At 42.6% G+C, this 18,755-nt stretch overlaps 1 protein-coding gene across 4 annotated transcripts in view; it reads left to right on the top strand.

The window, feature by feature from the left end:
- Nucleotides 1-18,755, top strand: part of PCLO (piccolo presynaptic cytomatrix protein) — a 239,349-nt gene that overhangs the window by 206,698 nt on the left and 13,896 nt on the right. For all 4 annotated transcript variants that reach the window (XM_081191441.1, XM_081191442.1, XM_081191443.1 and 1 more), the window contains 2 exons: nt 2,724-2,874; nt 7,306-7,373. In XM_081191441.1, coding sequence (XP_081047567.1) covers nt 2,724-2,874; nt 7,306-7,373 — 219 coding nt within the window. The remainder of the gene's footprint in view (nt 1-2,723; nt 2,875-7,305; nt 7,374-18,755) is intronic.

Genomic DNA, 18,755 nt, shown 5'->3' on the forward strand with positions numbered 1-18,755 from the left:
TTGTGTATGTGCCTACTCCCCCTCCCCAGTTTAAGCCCTCGTGTATTCTTCTGAACACATGAAAAAGGCTGTGGTGATCCACTGATCCACATTCAATCTTTCTCCCACTGGTGGCTCCTATGGTGTGGCTGCAGTCCCCTTGGGGGACTGGAATGGTTATGGGAGTCTAGTCTTAGTTTCAAGCTGAAGCAGTGCTTTCAAAGATAGCATCTCCTTGGTGATCATTAAGAAAAGAAGGCCAGGGCTTCCCAACCAGCTATTTTAGCAACCAAAGTTACTTCTGCTTGGAAGATGGAGAGAGGCTGACTCTGCAAAGGATTCTGAATTTCAAAGAATGAGCACCTGTCGCATCAACTGGCTAGCTCTCTCTAGGCAAACACTCTTTGGACTACCAAACTCAACAGACACAAGCTCTGGATACAAAAGCAGTGTCAAAGTTACAGAAGATCATTTCTTTTGAATCGATCTTTCGGTGTTGTCCTTATCCAACCATGGAAGAGCATCATTAGCCTCTAATGCATTGATTTATTGATTGTCTTTTTACTTAGGTCAGGACCCTTTTGGGGGAGGGGGTATCATTGTCAACTAAAGTCTGGTCCCCAAGATGCCTCTCACAAGGCGAATTTACCACATCAGTTTCATGTGGTGAACATTCTGTTTGACTGACCCTACATATGATGAGAGAGTGCATTTTCCATGGCAGGAATCCACCCAAAACCATCATGTGACTTGATATCATAAATACTAGCTCTCACCATATGAGGTTCTTTTAAAGTAAAAATTCATGACGTGAAACTGGTGCATTAAAATTACTGCGGAAGAGTCCAAAGGTGATATGAGAATCAGGCATAAGAAAGTGATTTTGTAGGCAACACGACTGCAGATAAGCGGGTTCTTGAGCGCATGGTTAAAGTTGGAAATAGGACTTTTCTAAATTGCATGAGAAACTGACACAGCTAGGGGAGTTGCTCCACTGCAGAATTTGCATCTGAACACATAAGAAACCAGCACATGCCATGTGAAGACCAAGGCGTGATACAGAGGCTGAAGGGGTTGCCTGGCAGTCCATTTGTCCCTTAACATTGTCCCTCCATGCAAGTAAAGCCTGAATAGGCTCTGAAAGTGATCTCTCAAGGACTTTCCAGTCATCTTCATGGCAGTGTGGGGATTTGAACACAGGTCTTCTCTATCCGCTAAATCAACTGTCTCAAGGTTACCTCACTGGCAATGGAGCACAGAAAGAGTCCCTTTTGCATTTTTGGAGTTTCAGTTTTCCTACTTCTCTGCTTTAGCCCTTCATATAGATTGTTGTGTTTTTTGTTTTTTGTTTTGTTTTGTTTTGTTACTGAATTGCTTTTAGGGCAACCATTATGACTGTGCAGGGAGAGAGGAGCTCATATCAATCTGATCCTTTCCTGTTCAGAGCTGTTTCAAAAACCAGGGCCTCACTGGCATATTCAGTCATTGCTTTGCAAGAATCCTTCATAATGTAAATAAATTTGCTGCTCAATAAACCTTCTTTATAATAGGCTTCTCAGTACCTAATTCCCAGAAAAATTAAATGGGCTTTGTCACCGCCAAAAAAGAAACAATTTTCAGAGAGCCAACCCATTATTCAGTCTATAGACATCAATTATCTGTAGCTGTCGCTGGGCTCTGCTTTTTCCTGTTTGAGTGCTGTCACATTTCAGTGCTCTTGCTGTTGCTAGGTACTCTCCCACCTTTCTAAGGTGACATGCAATTTCATGAAATTGCTCAGATGCTTTATCTGAAAACTCCCATTTGGCAAATGTATTCGGCTGTGACCTGAACCTTTGGAGCATATGGAAACAAGTTGTTTGCAAAGCTTTGGAGCATCATGTCCCTAACCTGTGATACGCTATCATAAACTTATAAGCCATAGCTGGAGCACATTTTTTAAGAAACAACAACAGCAACCCACAACATATATACATATATTAATCAATGTGTATTTTCTAGATAGTGCAATATCTGTTTTTAGTGGCGTTGTATTGTCCTGGGCAATAGTGTTGCTCAAATGCACACTGCTGCAGTTAATCATTGACAAGAATTATTTTGTATGACATTGCAGCTTCGCATATTTCTCAATTTGCCCTAAATGAGAACGGTAACAAGCACGGAGACATCAAAATAAGGAATGAATATAAATTTGTGGGTGGGGGAAATTCTCCAATATTTTTGTTGGAGGTTTGTGAACTCAGCATGGCTGGACTGGTATTGTTTCCTTTGGTCAATATTTGGAATAAAACAGAGACTGTAACATGTTCTAAGCTTTTAAGTTGCAGTTGAGAAATATATTCAAGTAGTTATGTGGTGTCTAGAGAAGATGTTGCCTGTCTAGTATCTGTGTTCCTGATTCATCATTCAGGGTCCCCCCCCCTTTTTACCCCAAAAGGCCTTCAGTAGTGTGACGTTTGAGCTGTTGACCAGAATTAGTAAGGATTAATTGTACAGTGTCATTGCTGTTGCTAGATGAATATTGTTTCAATTTTCAAACCATTGTGAGGAAATTAAAATTGTATTTTCCAGTTATAAATTAGGCTTGATGTGTATTGTTGAAGAGGTTTCCCGGAACCTATTTAGAGCAACATTTTGTGAGAATTTTCTGTTCTTACTTCACATGATTGCTAGGTGCTACTTGTATTGCTGACACTGATGTCTCTCTAGGCTGTTTGGTAATCCTTCATTCCTACCCTGTACAGCAAGACCTACGAACCACCGACCGGGAGAAAGTTCAGTCTCCTCCACTGGTTCTTCAGCCAGTACCTTTGGCAGCGGATACAGCATGGACAGCGAAGGAAGCAGCAGCAGTACCACCACTGCGGACACCAATCTATTTCCCATTCCAAGAATGTAAGAATTTCAAAAAATGTAATAAGTTATTGCTTTTACTAGCCATGGGAAGACGAACGAGAGGTTCCTACTTTAACCCTCAAGGAACTGCCATATGTCCTTCCCTGCTTCCCTACACATACTTACGTGCAACGTAAGTATGCATGTGTGTGCTAAACAGTACACTGGTGGGATTAAAGCTGTAGTTCCACTGAACACAGTATTTTAAACTTTTGTATATTTTCCCAGAATATAGTCATCAAACCAATGAAAATTAGAGCAGTGATAATAATATCTTTTTTTAAAGAAAAAAATAGCCAACATAGCAGATGTCATAGCAAATATTATCTGGATACATGCCAATCTAGAATTCTGATAAAAGTTTGGTGAAAAAGAAGCAGGCAACAACCACAAGATTCAGTTCAGACTCCTAAAGCACTTGGGAGGCTGCTCAGTTTGGCCTGGGATCTAAATGCCAAGTTCACCTAGGGGGGAAATGAAGCTTCGTTCCCTTCCCAAATTCCCTACAGTGGTACCTCAGGTTAAGAACTTAATTCGTTCCGGAGGTCCATTCTTAACCGGAAACTGGTCTTCACCTGAAGCACCACTTTGGCTAATGGGGCCTCCCGCTGCTGCCGCGCCACCAGAGCACGATTTCTGTTCTCATCCTGAAGCAAAGTTCTTAACCCGAGGTACTATTTCTGGGTTAGCAGAGTCTGTAACCTGAAGCGTATGTAACCTGAAGCGTATGTAACCCAAGGTACCACTGTATTGGGAATTTTTGAAATGGCTATAACTTTCCCCCCATTTCATAGAAATGGTTGAAGTTTTCAGGCATAATAGTCCACCCCGAGTGGACTAAGCCTGCAAAATTACATGCAAATACAAACAGGTTGAGAGTTTTTTTTGGCCTTGGCACCTTTTAAAGTTTGATTTCTTTGTTGTTTGGTTTTAGAATGAACCCTCAGCAGGGGACTCTGGGGTGGGGGGGGACCTATGACGAAAGCTGCCATTCCCCTGAGTTATACTGAACCCAATTTATTAATGCAGAATAGAGTGGGGGAAATTGCACATTTTTAAGTAAAATATGTGTAGGTTTTACAAGCAACAAACCAACCCACCACTTTTGAAAATGACCTAATTCTGATATTGTTGGAAGTGACACTAATAATTTTTCTTCCCCCCTTTCAAGGTGGGGCAGGAAAGGCAGCAGGGACATAGACAAATCCTTGGGTATGCCAAGGATAGGAGGGTCTCTGCCAGGGTGAAGGAGAAGAAAGATAAAGAAGAGGGTGGAGCTAGCCAGCCTCCCCATTTCCCTCTGAAAAACTAGCTATCAACTGAATTTATTATGCTGATTACATATATGAATAAGCCAGTACCTGACAAATATTCTGCTAATGCAAATTTCCTTCTCAACTGACTAATCATTATTGACCATAGGAAATGCCAAGTGATTAATCAACTGACTAATCAGTATTTGGGGACCACAATAAATGACAAGGCTTTATTCTGTTCCCAAGGCAATATGTTTGAGGGCTCAGAAGCAGGACTATGGCCACTTGAACTATGGCTTGTGAGACAAGGGTAGAATAGGTTGCAGTTGCTCTCCTCTCTACTCTCCCAGTTTGGATAATCTTGCAAAGTCTTTCTCTTCTGTGGCTCATTTCACATTTCATAGTAAAATCATAGTTAATGGTTTGCTGTGAACAACCTATGATCCCTAGGTTAGCATTACATCCAAACACGCCAGAGTGGTGCATGCTCTAGTTATCTCTCGCTTGGACTACTGCAATGCGCTCTACGTGGGGCTACCTTTAAAGGTGACTCGGAAATTACAACTAATCCAGAATGCAGCAGCTAGACTGGTGACTGGGAGCGGCCGCCGAGACCATATAACATTGGTCTTGAAAGACCTACATTGGCTCCCAGTACATTTCCGAGCACAATTCAAAGTGTTGGTGCTGACCTTTAAAGCCCTAAACGGCCTCGGTCCTGTATACCTGAAGGAGCGTCTCCACCCCCATCGTTCTACCCGGACACTGAGGTCCAGCTCCGAGGCGGTTCCCTCATTGTGAGAAGCTAAGTTACAGGGAACCAGGCAGAGGGCCTTCTCGGTAGTGGCACTCACCCTGTGGAACGCCCTCCCACCAGATTTCAAAGAGAAAAACAACTACCAGACGTTTAGAAGACATTTGAAGGCAGCCCTGTTTAGGGAACCTTTTAATGTTTAACCGACCATTGCATTTTAATATTTTGTTGGAAGCTGCCCAGAGTGGCTGGGGAAACCCAGCCAGATGGGCGGGGTATAAATAGTAAATTATTATTATAATAATATTATTATTGTGGTTTGTTTCATTCAAACAAACCATGGTTTATTGGGGGCACAACAAACTATAATCCCTAGTTTAGATATTGTAGTCTGTTTCCTCCATGTGCTAATAAGGGATGAGTAGAACAGACTAGAAAGGTGTGATTGTGACAGACCATTAACTATTGCTCAATATGACAAATGAACAAGGTCTATGCGTCTGTTTTAGGTACCAGTGAAGAACAGCAAACTTCCTGCTCTAGTGATTCCATTTGGTTATAAAGAACTGGCTCGTAACCTTATGTTCTAAAGTCCGTAAAAGGAATAAAGTCAAAACTTGGCCCCAGGAGATTGTATTTCAGAAGCACTTATATGCATTAAGTCTTCCTTGATTTGCTATAGGACAGCAGTGCTTTTGTACGCTAAGTCAGTAGAAGATAAAAAGAAATCATCCATCTTATTCTTTTAAGTTTCCTCTTCAGTAGTTCTAGTAGAAAAGTCAATTCATGCTGCAAATTTCCATATGATTAAGAATTTATATTTAATCTTTCTGCCTGTAGATAAAAACAAATTATACCCTGAAGTCAAATAAAAAAGTTTTAATCATATTTTTCAACTTCAGGCCTGTAATTATTTTATACTAATCCCTACTAATATAATACAGCTTCGGGAACTGCTTGAGGATGAATGTTTTAAAATATTGAAAGTAAGTTCCTCTAGGAAAGATGTCTATAGGAAGATGCCTGAGCTCACACACTGATTGGAGCTGAAAATTGATCAGGTAATCCTTCAACAGAGGAATGATGAAATATGGTTGACCAAAACATCCTGGTTATTAGTAAAATCCAAGACAGCAAATGTTTATACAGAATTTGTGAGACCATCTCTTCCCATATGAATGGAGCCAGACCGTGCAATCATGATCTGAAGCCCTTTTTTGTGTGCCTCCCCCCTGAGAGGTCCAGAGGCTGGGTCTTCACAGAGTGGTTCACCTGGCACCACCATTATATATCTTTAGGCACCAGGCAAATACTTCCCTCTATAACTAGGCATTTGGCCTTTTAGAAGTAGGTGAGATGTATTTAATATATTTCTTTTTCCTCTTGGTTTTTATGAATCTCTGTGGAGTGGAGTCAGCTGTCTATTTGTTGGATTGTAAGTCACTTTGGGTTGCCCTGGGCAAGATAAAGCGACTAACAAATTTAATAAATAAAATAAAAATAATAATTAATAAATAGGGCGACACTGCTCTACCCAGAACTACTCCAATGGCATCAGCTTCAGATGTTTGCCCAATCTCAATTATCCTTCAATTTACAGATAAGTGAGAAGGTACAGTGAATATCTGGCCAATTGTTCGTGTGTGAGCACAGACAAAGGCACAGTTCGCACATAAAGACATTCACATAGTGCCCTGTGATCAGGGGGGATGAAGCAGCTTCCTCTGCTGCTGCTGCTGCTGCTGCTGCTGGAGAAGTGGTGCCAGGATCAGTGCTGATTTCGGGTGAGATCTTGCTGAAATCTCACCAGAAACCAGAAGAGGCATGGCAGGGAAGAGCAGCACTTCCTGTTTCAACTCACATGGGAAAACGAGATGTGCCGTCCCTGCATGTGAAGGCCTTGCCCCGCTCTGCCCCACGTAAACAACATTCTTGCACATCTTAAACAGCGCATAAGCTACTGGTGGCCAGCACTTGAGCAGACACCAAGCCAGGCTCACACCTCCCAACAGAATGCTGGTTGTGAGATATCCCTGTGCAACAATCCCTTCAGCTGCCATCTGTTTTCCTAGTGTTAAAAGAATCCAGCTACAACCAGAGGATCTCTTCCGAGTGTGAAAGCGTTCTTCATGTGGCAAATTGTGCAACAGCTTGCATTTGGAAATGAACAAGCAGGTGGGGAGGAGGGGTTGCTTCTGCTGATAGCCACTGCCTTTTTGCAAATTTAAAAACCATTATGGGTCGTGAATTCCAATAAATGAACATTTCATATTGAGTCAACCTGTAAACATTTTTAATCAAAAAAATATTATTTATTCAATTTGTATACCGCCCTATCCCCATTGATCTCAGGGTGGTATATTGCATCATTTGACGGTGGACGCTTTTTTTTAATAGCTGCTCAACTGTATTTTTCAACAGAGGAAAGATGAGCCAGAATGGGCAAGAACCAGTGAAGCAAACAGGAATGGGATTAATGGAGGCTGAAGGTAAACTGGATATTGTCAACATTAGAACGATACATTTTAAAAGTTCATAGAAAACTATCTGTTGGTTTTTATTTTCTATACTGAAGCACCTGGAAAAAACACGCTACACATTAAGATAGTTGCTGTGAAGAGTGACATTAGGGAGAATTACAAATCTCCGAAAAAGACTGTAGTTCATTAAAAAGGTGCTTCCTGTTGTGAGAATTTTACACCAGCATCACCAAAAACCGAATCAACCTCTTTTTGCACAGGACACGTTGAGGGCAATATTAGAAAGTGCAATGAAATGTTGACAACTGGCTTCTTTGCAAAAATAATTATGCAGAGATTATAATTCAGAGACAATTATTTAAGGTGTATACTTCCACTTGCAATCACCTCACAGATGTATAAAATATATATGCAGCCGTTTGTAACATAATGGCTACAAAGATGAAGCCAAAGTTCTGTGGTGAGATGTGGGTAGTAAATAACACGGTGTCAGCTTTTGAATTATTATTCCTGTATGCATATTTGATTTATTTTAACCCTGAAGAGCTAATGATGCTTAAGATCATTGGTTCAGTGAACCAGGGAGACATAGAGGAAAGCAATCAGTGTACGTGGGGAAATAATGTGCATCAAGCTTGTTCGTTCTCACCTTCCTAAGCAAGATACTAGTTGCTCCAAGGGCTAAAATAGGGTTTGGAATGAATGTCAGCAGTTAGTGCAGCAGTCTCTCCCGGATTTGTTTATTCTCTCTTATCAGTCCATATTACCATAAGGAGCAGAAATGAATGCACGCACCTCATGAGGGGTGGGCCATTCCTTGTTGTTCACACTACAGTTTGCCTCACGCTGGTGGCAAGGTGTCTAGAAACTTTGGGCAGCCAAAGATGGAATGAAGATTCTCACAGACCCTACCCAAACCTTCACTGATTTCCACAAGACTGGCATCAATGGTGGTAATGGTGGCTCTCAGTCTTCCTCTTTGCTGGAGGACAACATGGAAATGACAACAAGGAGGGTAGACTGGTACCCTGAAGTGCCTGGCTTCTGATTCAGAGGTAGACCGGTACCCCCCAGGTGCTTTGCTGTGGGTCAGATTCACGTGGCACTGATGGTGGTAGTTTTTGCAATTTTCCTACTCTTGGGGCCATTTTTGGCCTTTTTGCACCTTTTCACAGTTTAGATCAACTTATTTATTTTCTGGCGCCACACAGATGTTATTTGAAATATAAGTGAGATGGCACCTGAGTTATGCTTTCCTTCCACTCTCTTTGGCTTTGCATGCAACAATCACTGAGATCACTGAATACTCTAAATGTGCAATCACTTCCTACACACGCTGGGATGACCCCAAGACAGAGCTCTATAGGTTTACTACATGGTTGTTATTGTTACCTGAGTTGTCCCTATAGCATCCGCCTGGTAAGTCCCAACTATGTTGTAATGTAAATGTTAACACAACATCCCTTAAACTAAGCTTTAGAGCAGGGGTCAGCAACTAAGTCCTGGGGCCCGGATTAGGCCCATTTTCTTCCATGGTTTTCATGCTGGAAATGTTCCATTTTGTTCTTCATCTCTATGCTGATTACTGTCGCTTGACCTTATCCCTGGACATGCAAATAACCCTGGCATGCTACTCAGACTCTGACTATACCCCCCTTAGACCACTGGTTGGCAAGCCACATCAGCATCTATGCTATCTACTGTCTCTACAATTAACCAGATATATAACAAAAGATCCAATTTCTCTTTAAATGATAGCCTGCTCTGTGAGTATCATTTTAATCAATATAACATAGTTACTGACCATATGAGCGCTGATCTGAGGGAAATGAATATTGAGCCAAGATTTTGCAGAGAAAACTGGCCACCTTGAATTCCCTAATAGCAGACACTGTAATGGTAATTGAATATCTATTTTTAGTTTTAGTCTTCAAAGTCATGTCCAAAAGCGCAGGAGGCTGGAGATTGCAAAAAACATTGAAAGTCCTTATAAATCAATAAACCATGTTCTTTGTGCAACAGCAGGAAACAACTCTTGTGGAGCCCCATTGTATCTCCAGCAAGGGGCCTGAGTAAAAATAAACCAATACTGTATACCCTGAAGTGCCTAAAGTGGGATTTCTTCTGGATAAACACAGATAGGATCAGGCGGCATGACAAACGGCTTCCTCTTGCCCCATTGCTTTCCCCTGAGGGAAACCGCCCTTCACCACTCAGTCGGAGTAAAACGCCATTTGGGTTTCCCCTGGAAGGCCACTTGTTCTTCTCTATTGCTAAGGAGTGGAACTTCCCTTGCAAAGGAGTGGGGCAAGCAGAAATCGGCTGCGCCCCATGCTTTCTAGGCAAGGCACAGGCAGAAGTGTGAACAAGCCCAAAGCCCTTTGGGACTAAAATGGGTGTGCGGAGGAGCCAAAGAAGCCCATAGAGCTGATCCAGGCACCCATCCTCTGTGCTGATGCTTCCACACCTCAAATGTGCTACAGTACAGTCCATTGCTGTTCCATCATATTTATGTTTCTACTGGAGAGGTTACTAGTTTTTAGATTTGCTCATAGTTTGGGAGAAATGAAGGGACACAGGTGGCACTGTGGGTTCAACCACAGAGCCTAGGGCTTGCCGATCAGAAGGTCGCAGTTCGAATCCTCGCAACGGAGTGAGCTCCCGTTGCTCAGTCCCTACTCCTGCCAACCTAGCAGTTCAAAAGCACATCAAAGTGCAAGTAGATAAATAGGTACCGCTCTGGTGGGAAGGCAAATGGCGTTTTCGTGTGCTGCTCTGGTTCGCCAGAAGCGGCTTAGTCCTGCTGGCCACATGACCCGGAAGCTGTACGCCGGCTCCCTTGGCCAATAAAGTGAGATGAGCGCCCAGAGTAATCTGTGACTGGACCTAACGATCAGGGGTCCATTTACCTTTACCTGGGAGAAATGACATCACAGCTTCTAGATCAGTAACACGGGGGGGGGGGTTAAGATATCTGGCACAGGGAATGGGGATTGTACACAAATATATCCACAAATTTTGTACTTTGCCTAATATCTGGCCCAGATATTAACTTTTTTACAAAAGTTGTGTAGTGCATTTTCAGGCATACATATTTTGTGGGGAGTGGGTGTCCTGTATCTCACTGCTTCATAGCTGCATAAAAAATACTTCTCATTTATCACAAAGGTATGTTTGGTGCTGCCTTGAGCAGGGTCACATCTTCTGTCTAGAGCTCTTGATAGTCTGAGATTAATCAATGCCAAAATATTTAAAGGAGAAAAGTATCAGTGAGCTTGATCTCTGTTGCTGAATAGTTGCTTTCATGCTGAGAGAGTGGTACTGAGCAATCGAAAGGTTCTTCTCTGCAGTTGGTCCTCTGTGTGCATCAGTCTGTACAAGACGTTTCTTTATTTTCTGGCATGCTGCTGTTTACTGCAAAGACATACTCTAGGAAGCTGAGAAGGAGTCATCCCCAGGATAATGGAGTCTTAATAGCACTAAAGACCCATGATGTAAGAATACTTTAAATCTTCCTTCCTTTAAGTTCCCCTGCCTTTAACCCATTGTTCTTAGCAATCTCCCTAGTCTATGCATTCTCCAGAAACTTCCTACACTGGGAAATTTGGCAACTATTTAGCCAGGTACGGTGCATCCTTCACAATTAGGGATCATTTCGCTTCAAAACCTTCACCAGCTAAGCACTGGTAACATCATGCTGTTTTTAGGACCAACTGAAGATGTTTGCAAGACAGCTTCTAATTTGCACAGAACTCTTCGAGCCGGTTCATATTTTAAAATCTTCTTTGCAGAGCCGTTCCATGGAACCTTGGCCAGTAGAATCATAGAATCATAGAGTTGGAAGAGACCACAAGGGCCATTGAGTCCAACCCCCTGCCAAGCAGGAAACCAAGCAGTAGAGGAAGTGTATATGTGTTCAGCATCATATTTCTTCTTGTGGGCCCTGTATTTTAGAAACATCAGCTGGCAAGGTAAAACTGATGGTGGGTGGTTGCTGGGGGCAGGGCCTAACCAGGTTTCAAGAACAGATGTCCCATATCTTGGTACCTGCCTGCTGCTTTCTGTCTGTAAGTACATAAGGCCAAAGGACCATCTGGTCCAGCAATCTGTTCTCACATAAGCCTGTAGGAAGCCTGCAAGTAGGACCCAGTTGCAACAACACTCTCCCCATTTGCAATTCCCAGTAACGGGCCTTTGGAGGCAATACTACCTCCAACAACGGAAGTAGGTGGAACATCACTCTCATGGCTAGTAGTAGCCATGGATGTCCTTATTCTTCATGAATTGGTCTGATGCTCTTCTAAAGCCATCTAAAGTGGTGGCACCACTAGCTCCTATGGGAGGGAATTCCATAATTTAACTCTGCAACTGTGTGAAGAAGGACCCTCATTGCTGCTGCCCTGAGTGCTGGAAGGAAGACCTTCTCTTGAGAGCCAGTGTGGTGTAGTGGTTAAGAGCGGTAGTCTCGTAATCTGGGGAACCGGGTTCGCGTCTCCGCTCCTCCACCTGCAGCTGCTGGGTGACCTTGGGCCAGTCACACTTCTCTGAAGTCTCTCAGCCCCACTCACCTCACAGAGTGTTTGTTGTGGGGGAGGAAGGGAAAGGAGATTGTTAGCCGCTTTGAGACTCCTTAGGGTAGTGATAAAGCGGGATATCAAATCCAAACTCCTCCTCTTCTTCTTCTTCTTCTTCTTCTTCTTCTTCTTCTTCTTCTTCTTCTTCTCTCTGCTGCAAGGCCCATTTTGACCTGGTCTAGGGGCAGAGCCCAGACTCACCCTGAACAGCTAAAAGAGGCTCCTGGGAGGCCACTGGGACATTGCTGGAACAACTGTTGGGTTGGGGCAACTGACTAAAATGTTTTTAAATGGTTCTAATTTTGTTTCCTCTTTTGTTTTTGGCAGGTTGGTGTTGGTTTAATGTTTAGTTGTGGTTGGCAGTTATTTTAATTTGGGTATAACTGTAAACTGTTTGTTGTTGTTGTTGTTATGTGTTTCTGTTGATTTATTGGTTTCTTTGTTGCTTGTATAGGATAGGTTGTTTCTTGATGTTTTATATTTGATTTTTTGTTGTGTTTTTATGTATGTTTTAAGCCTTCCAGAGTGGCTGGGGAAACCCAGCCAGATTGATGGGATATAAATTTTAAAAATATTATTATTTCTTATTATTTCTGTTCCTCTCACATCCTTTTATACAGATTTATTTATTTATTTATTCATTCATTCATTCATTCATTCATTCATTCATTTATTCATTCATACATACATACCCTGCCCATCTAGTTGGGCTTCTCCAGCCACTCTGGGCCGCTTCCAACGAAAGATTAAAAGTACATTTAAACATCAGTTATTAAAAACTTCCCTAAATAGGGATAAAATGTAGCAAGGATCTAATACACCCCCATACCTCTGCCCCACCCCCCGGGCGAAGAAAGTGACCCTGTAAACAGTAGCTCTGAAACTTTCTACCTGTCAAGAAACAGGGTAATAGGAAACAATATTTCGCATGTGAGTAGCCTATTACTTGTGTTTTTTCTCCTGCATCTGAATGTTCTGATTTCCCCTTTGTGACCTCCTCTCAGAACTGTCAGTGGAACATGGTTTTAAGATCAGGGCTTTCCATAAGATGAACAGCATCCTTTGGTTCTTGACAACTGTTTCTACAAATAAAAGGAAGCTTTTGCGTTGCTCTGTCATTGCTTTTCTGATGGTCCATCTTGCCTCTGAGATTTCTCTAGGCCATTCTGTGCATGCTGTTAAGTCCCTTCCGGCTTCTCCCTTTGCACACTTAGCTTCATTCATATCCACTTTGCCTTCTCTTAGCATTTCAGTGAAAGAGGAATCAGACAATGGATTTTATTAACAATTTGATCTTGCCATTTGTGAGTGTACGGTGTGTGGCATGAGCTGCTGATATGAAACCTTTCTTTCTTTCGCCAAACCTTTATTAGGCATTAGAGATGTAGACCATCTTAAAACACCCATGTACAAAAATTTTAAAATATATACAAAGAAACAGCCATATAAGATATATAGTAACAGAAATTTTCATTGCAGTGTCTTCCCGCTAAACCGTGCCATTCACCATGATATGAAAACAACCACTGAAAATGTATTTTTTGTCTTTTTCACCTCCTACACCTAGATCTGAGCTCTTGAGTACTAGCCTTTGATTCACTTACTTGTCAAGTTGAATCACACAATCTTTCAACTGTTTAAGGTCTTCAGATTCGAGTCACACCAAGGCATCCATTTATAGCTGGTGTTCTGAGTGCTATATGTGGTTTGCAGTTGTTAGCATGCGGGAAGAAAAGATTCATTTAAATGACGATAAAAGCAGGGCTACGGCTGCAATCCTGAGCTCTAAAGTGACTCAGGATAGACCCTGCCAGTAAGTCACTGTACTCTGTTGAGAACTGCATGAGCAAAGGCTTTCCCCACAGTACTCAGCAGGGAGATCCCATGGTAGTTGTTGCAGTCTTGACGGTCACCTTTGCTCTTGTAGAGAGTCACAATGCTGGAGTCACACATGTCTTGTGGCACAGATCCTTGTTCCCAACTCTGCAAGAGGAGGCTGTGGAGGTGTGTCATGGGAGAAGAACTGAAGTTTCCAACACTTCTGTTAGGATTCGGCCTTGTCTTGGGCCTTTACCACATGCCTGAGAGTTGATGACATTCTTCAGCTCATCAAAGAAGGGAGTGGCACCCAGTTCTTCCAAGACAGGATACTCTTACCTGGGAGTAACCTCTATTGAATTCAGTGAAACATGCTTCTGAGTAAACATGGTTAGCGTTGCCCTGCAAGAGACCAAGTAACAAATCAAGAACTTCCTGGTTTTGGTCTTATCTCACCTCAGTCATGAACTCACTTACATGGCCCACCATGACACCCTGGTGGTATGAAGGAAACACTTCTTAAATTTCCTCAGGCTTCTCAGTCCTCTGTAATTTTTATGGTTCTTTATGCTTCCTGTTATCTCAGCTCACTGCCCTTATACTGGCCCTTTTATAGTGTTGGTGTTTAATGTTTATGTTGCAATAAACCTCCTAAGCTGACTCACTGAGCTACATTCTACTTAATTATTCCAAGAAACCACCAATGGAGATTTATAAATTATAGTTCTTAGGACCACAGTTCTAAAACAATCACTGCTGTCTACACTAATGTCAAGTTCAGGATGTAAAGAGCCCATGTAGATGTTAGGTAAGTTGAGCAGCTAATGCAGATAACAATTGTATATAGCAGAGGCAAGGGACCTTTGTCCCAGCAAATGGTACAGGAATACAACTGGTTTTCACCAGCACCTCTATCGTTGAAGGAAATATTCCTGATTTGCAGGGGGTTAGAGTAGAAGATCCTCTTGGTCCCTTCCAACTCTACAGTTCTATGATTCTACATCCAAAATAGCCAGAAAACCTTGATCTAGTTATCTCCCCCACCCCCTTTGTAGAAGTTGATCAATATGAACAGTGTGTCCCATTCTTTTGCCTCCGGTGTACATAAGCCGTGTTAGGAATTGGAGTCCACCCTGACACTTTACTGAAAGGTAAAGAAAGATGGCTAACCAGCCACACATCTACCCCCCCCCCCTTCTTGCTCCCAGTGGAAACAGCTTCCGACAAGATCCTGCTTTCATGCCATGCTAAGTTGTTGATGCAGCTCCTGTTATATTTAAAGCTTTTCCCCTCAAGCATCCTTTCTTTCGAGTTGACAGTAAAATGGATGGTCTCTGAAAGGAGCTTTTTGTTGCCACTGTTTTCATTTCCGAACAGTAGCAGGGACTGCAGAACAGTTTTAATCCGCTCTTGGGCTCTCCGGGATATAGGAGCTGGAAATGTACAACCACCAGGAAGCCTAAAGCAGCAGAAAGAGTAAAGGGAGAAGACTCCAAAAGCATTGTCTCCATGAGCAAAGAACATGGAGCATCAAGCTGTCGCATTAAAAGAAAAGCAAATCAGGAATGTTTGGTGGCCTGTGCGAATGGCATTAGATGTCTTAGGATAAGAAGTCAACTGGAAATCCATGCAGTGACCTGCATGCAAAAATGGATGTAGAGAGTCTGTGCAAGTGCAGCTCTTGTACAGTTTTTTCTCGTTGTTCAGTTTATTTGGGCTTGATAACCATTGGGGGTAACTTCCTCTCTGCAGACCATAATAATTGGTGCAGAAGGCGTAAGAATGAGCTGTTTCTCACTATGCAGAATTGTGCTCTCCAATGTACCAGCTCCTACTTTTTGCATTTCCTTGGCCCTTTTGCTCCACAGATGGTGCAAAATGCCCTCCCTCCCAAAAGTATATCTCTCTCTCTCTCTCTCTCTCTCTCTCTCTATATATATATATATATATATATATATATATATATATATATATATATATCTTATTCAGTTTGATTTTAAATTTCTTTGTAAGCTGCCTCGAGCCATGGAAAATGCAGGATGAGCATGTTTCAAGTAAACAAACCTCTTTCTAGTCCATTTCATGTATCTGGTGTGAGGAGAGCCATAGCCCATGAAAGCTTATGCCGCCATCAATTTGCTCGTCTTTGAAATGCCGCACGTTCCTTTGCTGGTTTGGCTGCAACAGACCGAAATAGCTGCCCTTCTGGAATTTGGTCTGCCATTCTACAATATACTATGACAATGTTCTCACTTTCCCCAGTAATGCTGTTGCCTGTTCCCACTTTCAAGCAATTAACACATCATCCCTGCGAGGTGCAGAGTCGCTCAGGCTGGTATTGAATGGCTGTGGCATTTCTCCAGAGTAGTGAGCCACAACACGGCTTCTTTCCCACTGCAAACTAGGTTGGGAAGTTGATTTGCATCCAGGAGGAGAAGCAAGCCAGTGTGGTGTAGTGGTTAAGAGCGGTAGTCTCGTAATCTGGGGAACCGGGTTCGCGTCTCCGCTCCTCCACATGCAGCTGCTGGGTGACCTTGGGCCAGTCACACTTCTCTGAAGTCTCTCAGCCCCACTCACCTCACAGAGTGTTTGTTGTGGGGCAGGAAGGGAAAGGAGAATGTTAGCCACTTTGAGACTCCTTAAAGGAAGTGAAAGGCGGGATATCAAATCCAAACTCTTCTTCAAACTCTTCTAATATTAACCACACATTCATGGAACAGTTCTCAGGGTCAGTCTCAGATGTTGTCAGTCTTGAGAATGATCAGGTAACAGGACTTCTCTCTCTGACAGGAGACCGTCGATCAGACATGGGGAACTTGTGGCCGTCCATATGTTGTTGGATTCCAGCTCCATCACCCGTGGCCCCTGGGCCATGTGCCGGGTGGGGCTGATAGGAATTGCAGGCCCATATTTCCAGGAGGACCAGACTGAGGCCACGCAGAGCCAGTCAGAGCTAGATGAAGCCATGGTCTCATATGGCAGCTCCTTGTAAACAGGAGACAAACACACTGATACTTGAGAGGGGCAGTGTTTATTATTGCTATGGATTTGGGGGAGAACCCCCCACTGCCACCCAATAAATTAATAAATGATAGGTTTTTTATTGTTTGGGATGTGAGCTAGCCTATGCAAAATGACCTGGTCGAATCAGGGCTCTTAAGAAACAATACAGATTCATTGAGGGCCATTGGCAAGGCAAGAGAACTGTCCTTCCCCCTTGCCCTGAGGTGTGAATAGAGACTGGGGATTTGGAAGGTTGCCAGGGTAACTGGGTGTGAGGTGACAGGGGGAAAGAGTCTTGAGCAAGGCTTGCTGGGAAGAAGAAGGAAGAAGAAAGAATGGGATCCATATTGGGCAGGCTGGCTGATGGCTGAGAGATGCCTTGGACTCCAGGGCTACGCTGCTATGGGAGACAAGCCCTTCTTGATATGACCTTGCTGCAAGGTCTGGACTCCCTCCATGCACAGTGAAGGTATAAAAACACAGGGAGTAAGTTGTGGCAGACAGCAATAACGTGTCTTGGACTAAACATTTTAAACTTATTTTAGCCAGGCGAAAAATCAATACTGTCATTTAATTGCATAGAAAGGATTAAAATATCAGTTTCTCTGCAGGCCTGTGATTTATTTAAAAATAGAGGCCTAACTTTATTCTGTGCTCGCGTACACATGCACACAGATACATTCAGAAAGTTCACATGTTGTTCAAGGTGTAAATGACGGGTCTAAATTTGAAGCTGCTATGCAGTTCCCTAGGCAGATGTGATTATGAAGTGTGACATTGTGCATCCGGGTAGACAGATTCAGTGTATTTTGAAATCTGAGCTTGCTCTCCTGCTTTCTCTCTACCTGAAAAGGGGTTTGCGCGTTTCATAGAGGGGCCGGTGCCTTTCATGCACTGGGGAGCGTTCTGAGCCACAACACTAGCAGATCTTTGTTAATGATGGAATTACCAACACTCTGGTTTTAAGCTGGTGTGCCGAGGGTGTTTTTACCTCCAGGCCAGTTGCCTGGCAAGTAAGGCCAGTGTTTTCTTCCCAGCCATTCCCACCACATTAATTCATTTTATTAATTATTAAAATATTTCAATATAGTTAAAAACAAACAAAAACATTTTTGGTATGTGCATGCATTGCAGTCATAGATGTACTAAATAGGGCTGGGGGAGCCCAGAAGATGACATAGGGACATAGCTGTCAAGCGTCCCTTATTTGGCAGGACAGTCCCTTATTCCAGCGCCATGTCCCGCTGCTGTCCCTTATTGATGATGTCCCTTAAATAAGCTACTGAAGGTAATGGGGCCCTTTCTATGTCCAGCTGCCCTTTGTCAACAACAAATTGTTGCTTTTCTTGTGTTGAATATATGCTATATGGTAATTTATGGACCTAATAGGTATCTAAAGCCATTTGCACACAACAAAATATGTATTTTATCAAAGTAATTGTTGATCCCTTATTTTGGCTGCTGATCCCTTATTTTCAAATCTGTAAGTTGACAGCTATGCACAGGGATGCATGGATGAAATTTCCCGCCATAGGATTTGACTATAAGAAAATGTCCTCCAGCTGTTTCTTTTTGACTTTTTACACGTTTAAATCAATAACTAAGCACAATAAAACCCATGAAATGCAAGTATCGTAGCTCTTTTAAGGCAAACACTCAGAACAGATATAAAATAGTGGTGCTATTTTGTGCTGGGTATAAAAAAAGAAGCATGGGATTTAAAAAGAATTATGAGTTTGGGCAAAAAGTTAGCAGCTTCATAGTGGTTTTTACTGACCAGATTATGGGAACTTAGGAGGGACCTGAAGTCAGTATGTATACAGAGTATAATTTCAAAATGCACATCTGCCAGTGAACCATAGAGAACATTTCAGACTTGTCCTCACTTAACTTTCCTCCGCTCTTTCCAGGCACAGTCCATGATTTAAAGTTTCATAATCAAGCACCCTTTTTTTGTTGCTCTGGAGCTTTCCCCATGAAAACCTGCTCTTTACAG

The sequence above is a fragment of the Podarcis bocagei genome (genome assembly GCF_964188305.1).
Source record: "Podarcis bocagei genome assembly, chromosome: 4".
Lineage (NCBI taxonomy): Eukaryota > Metazoa > Chordata > Lepidosauria > Squamata > Lacertidae > Podarcis > Podarcis bocagei.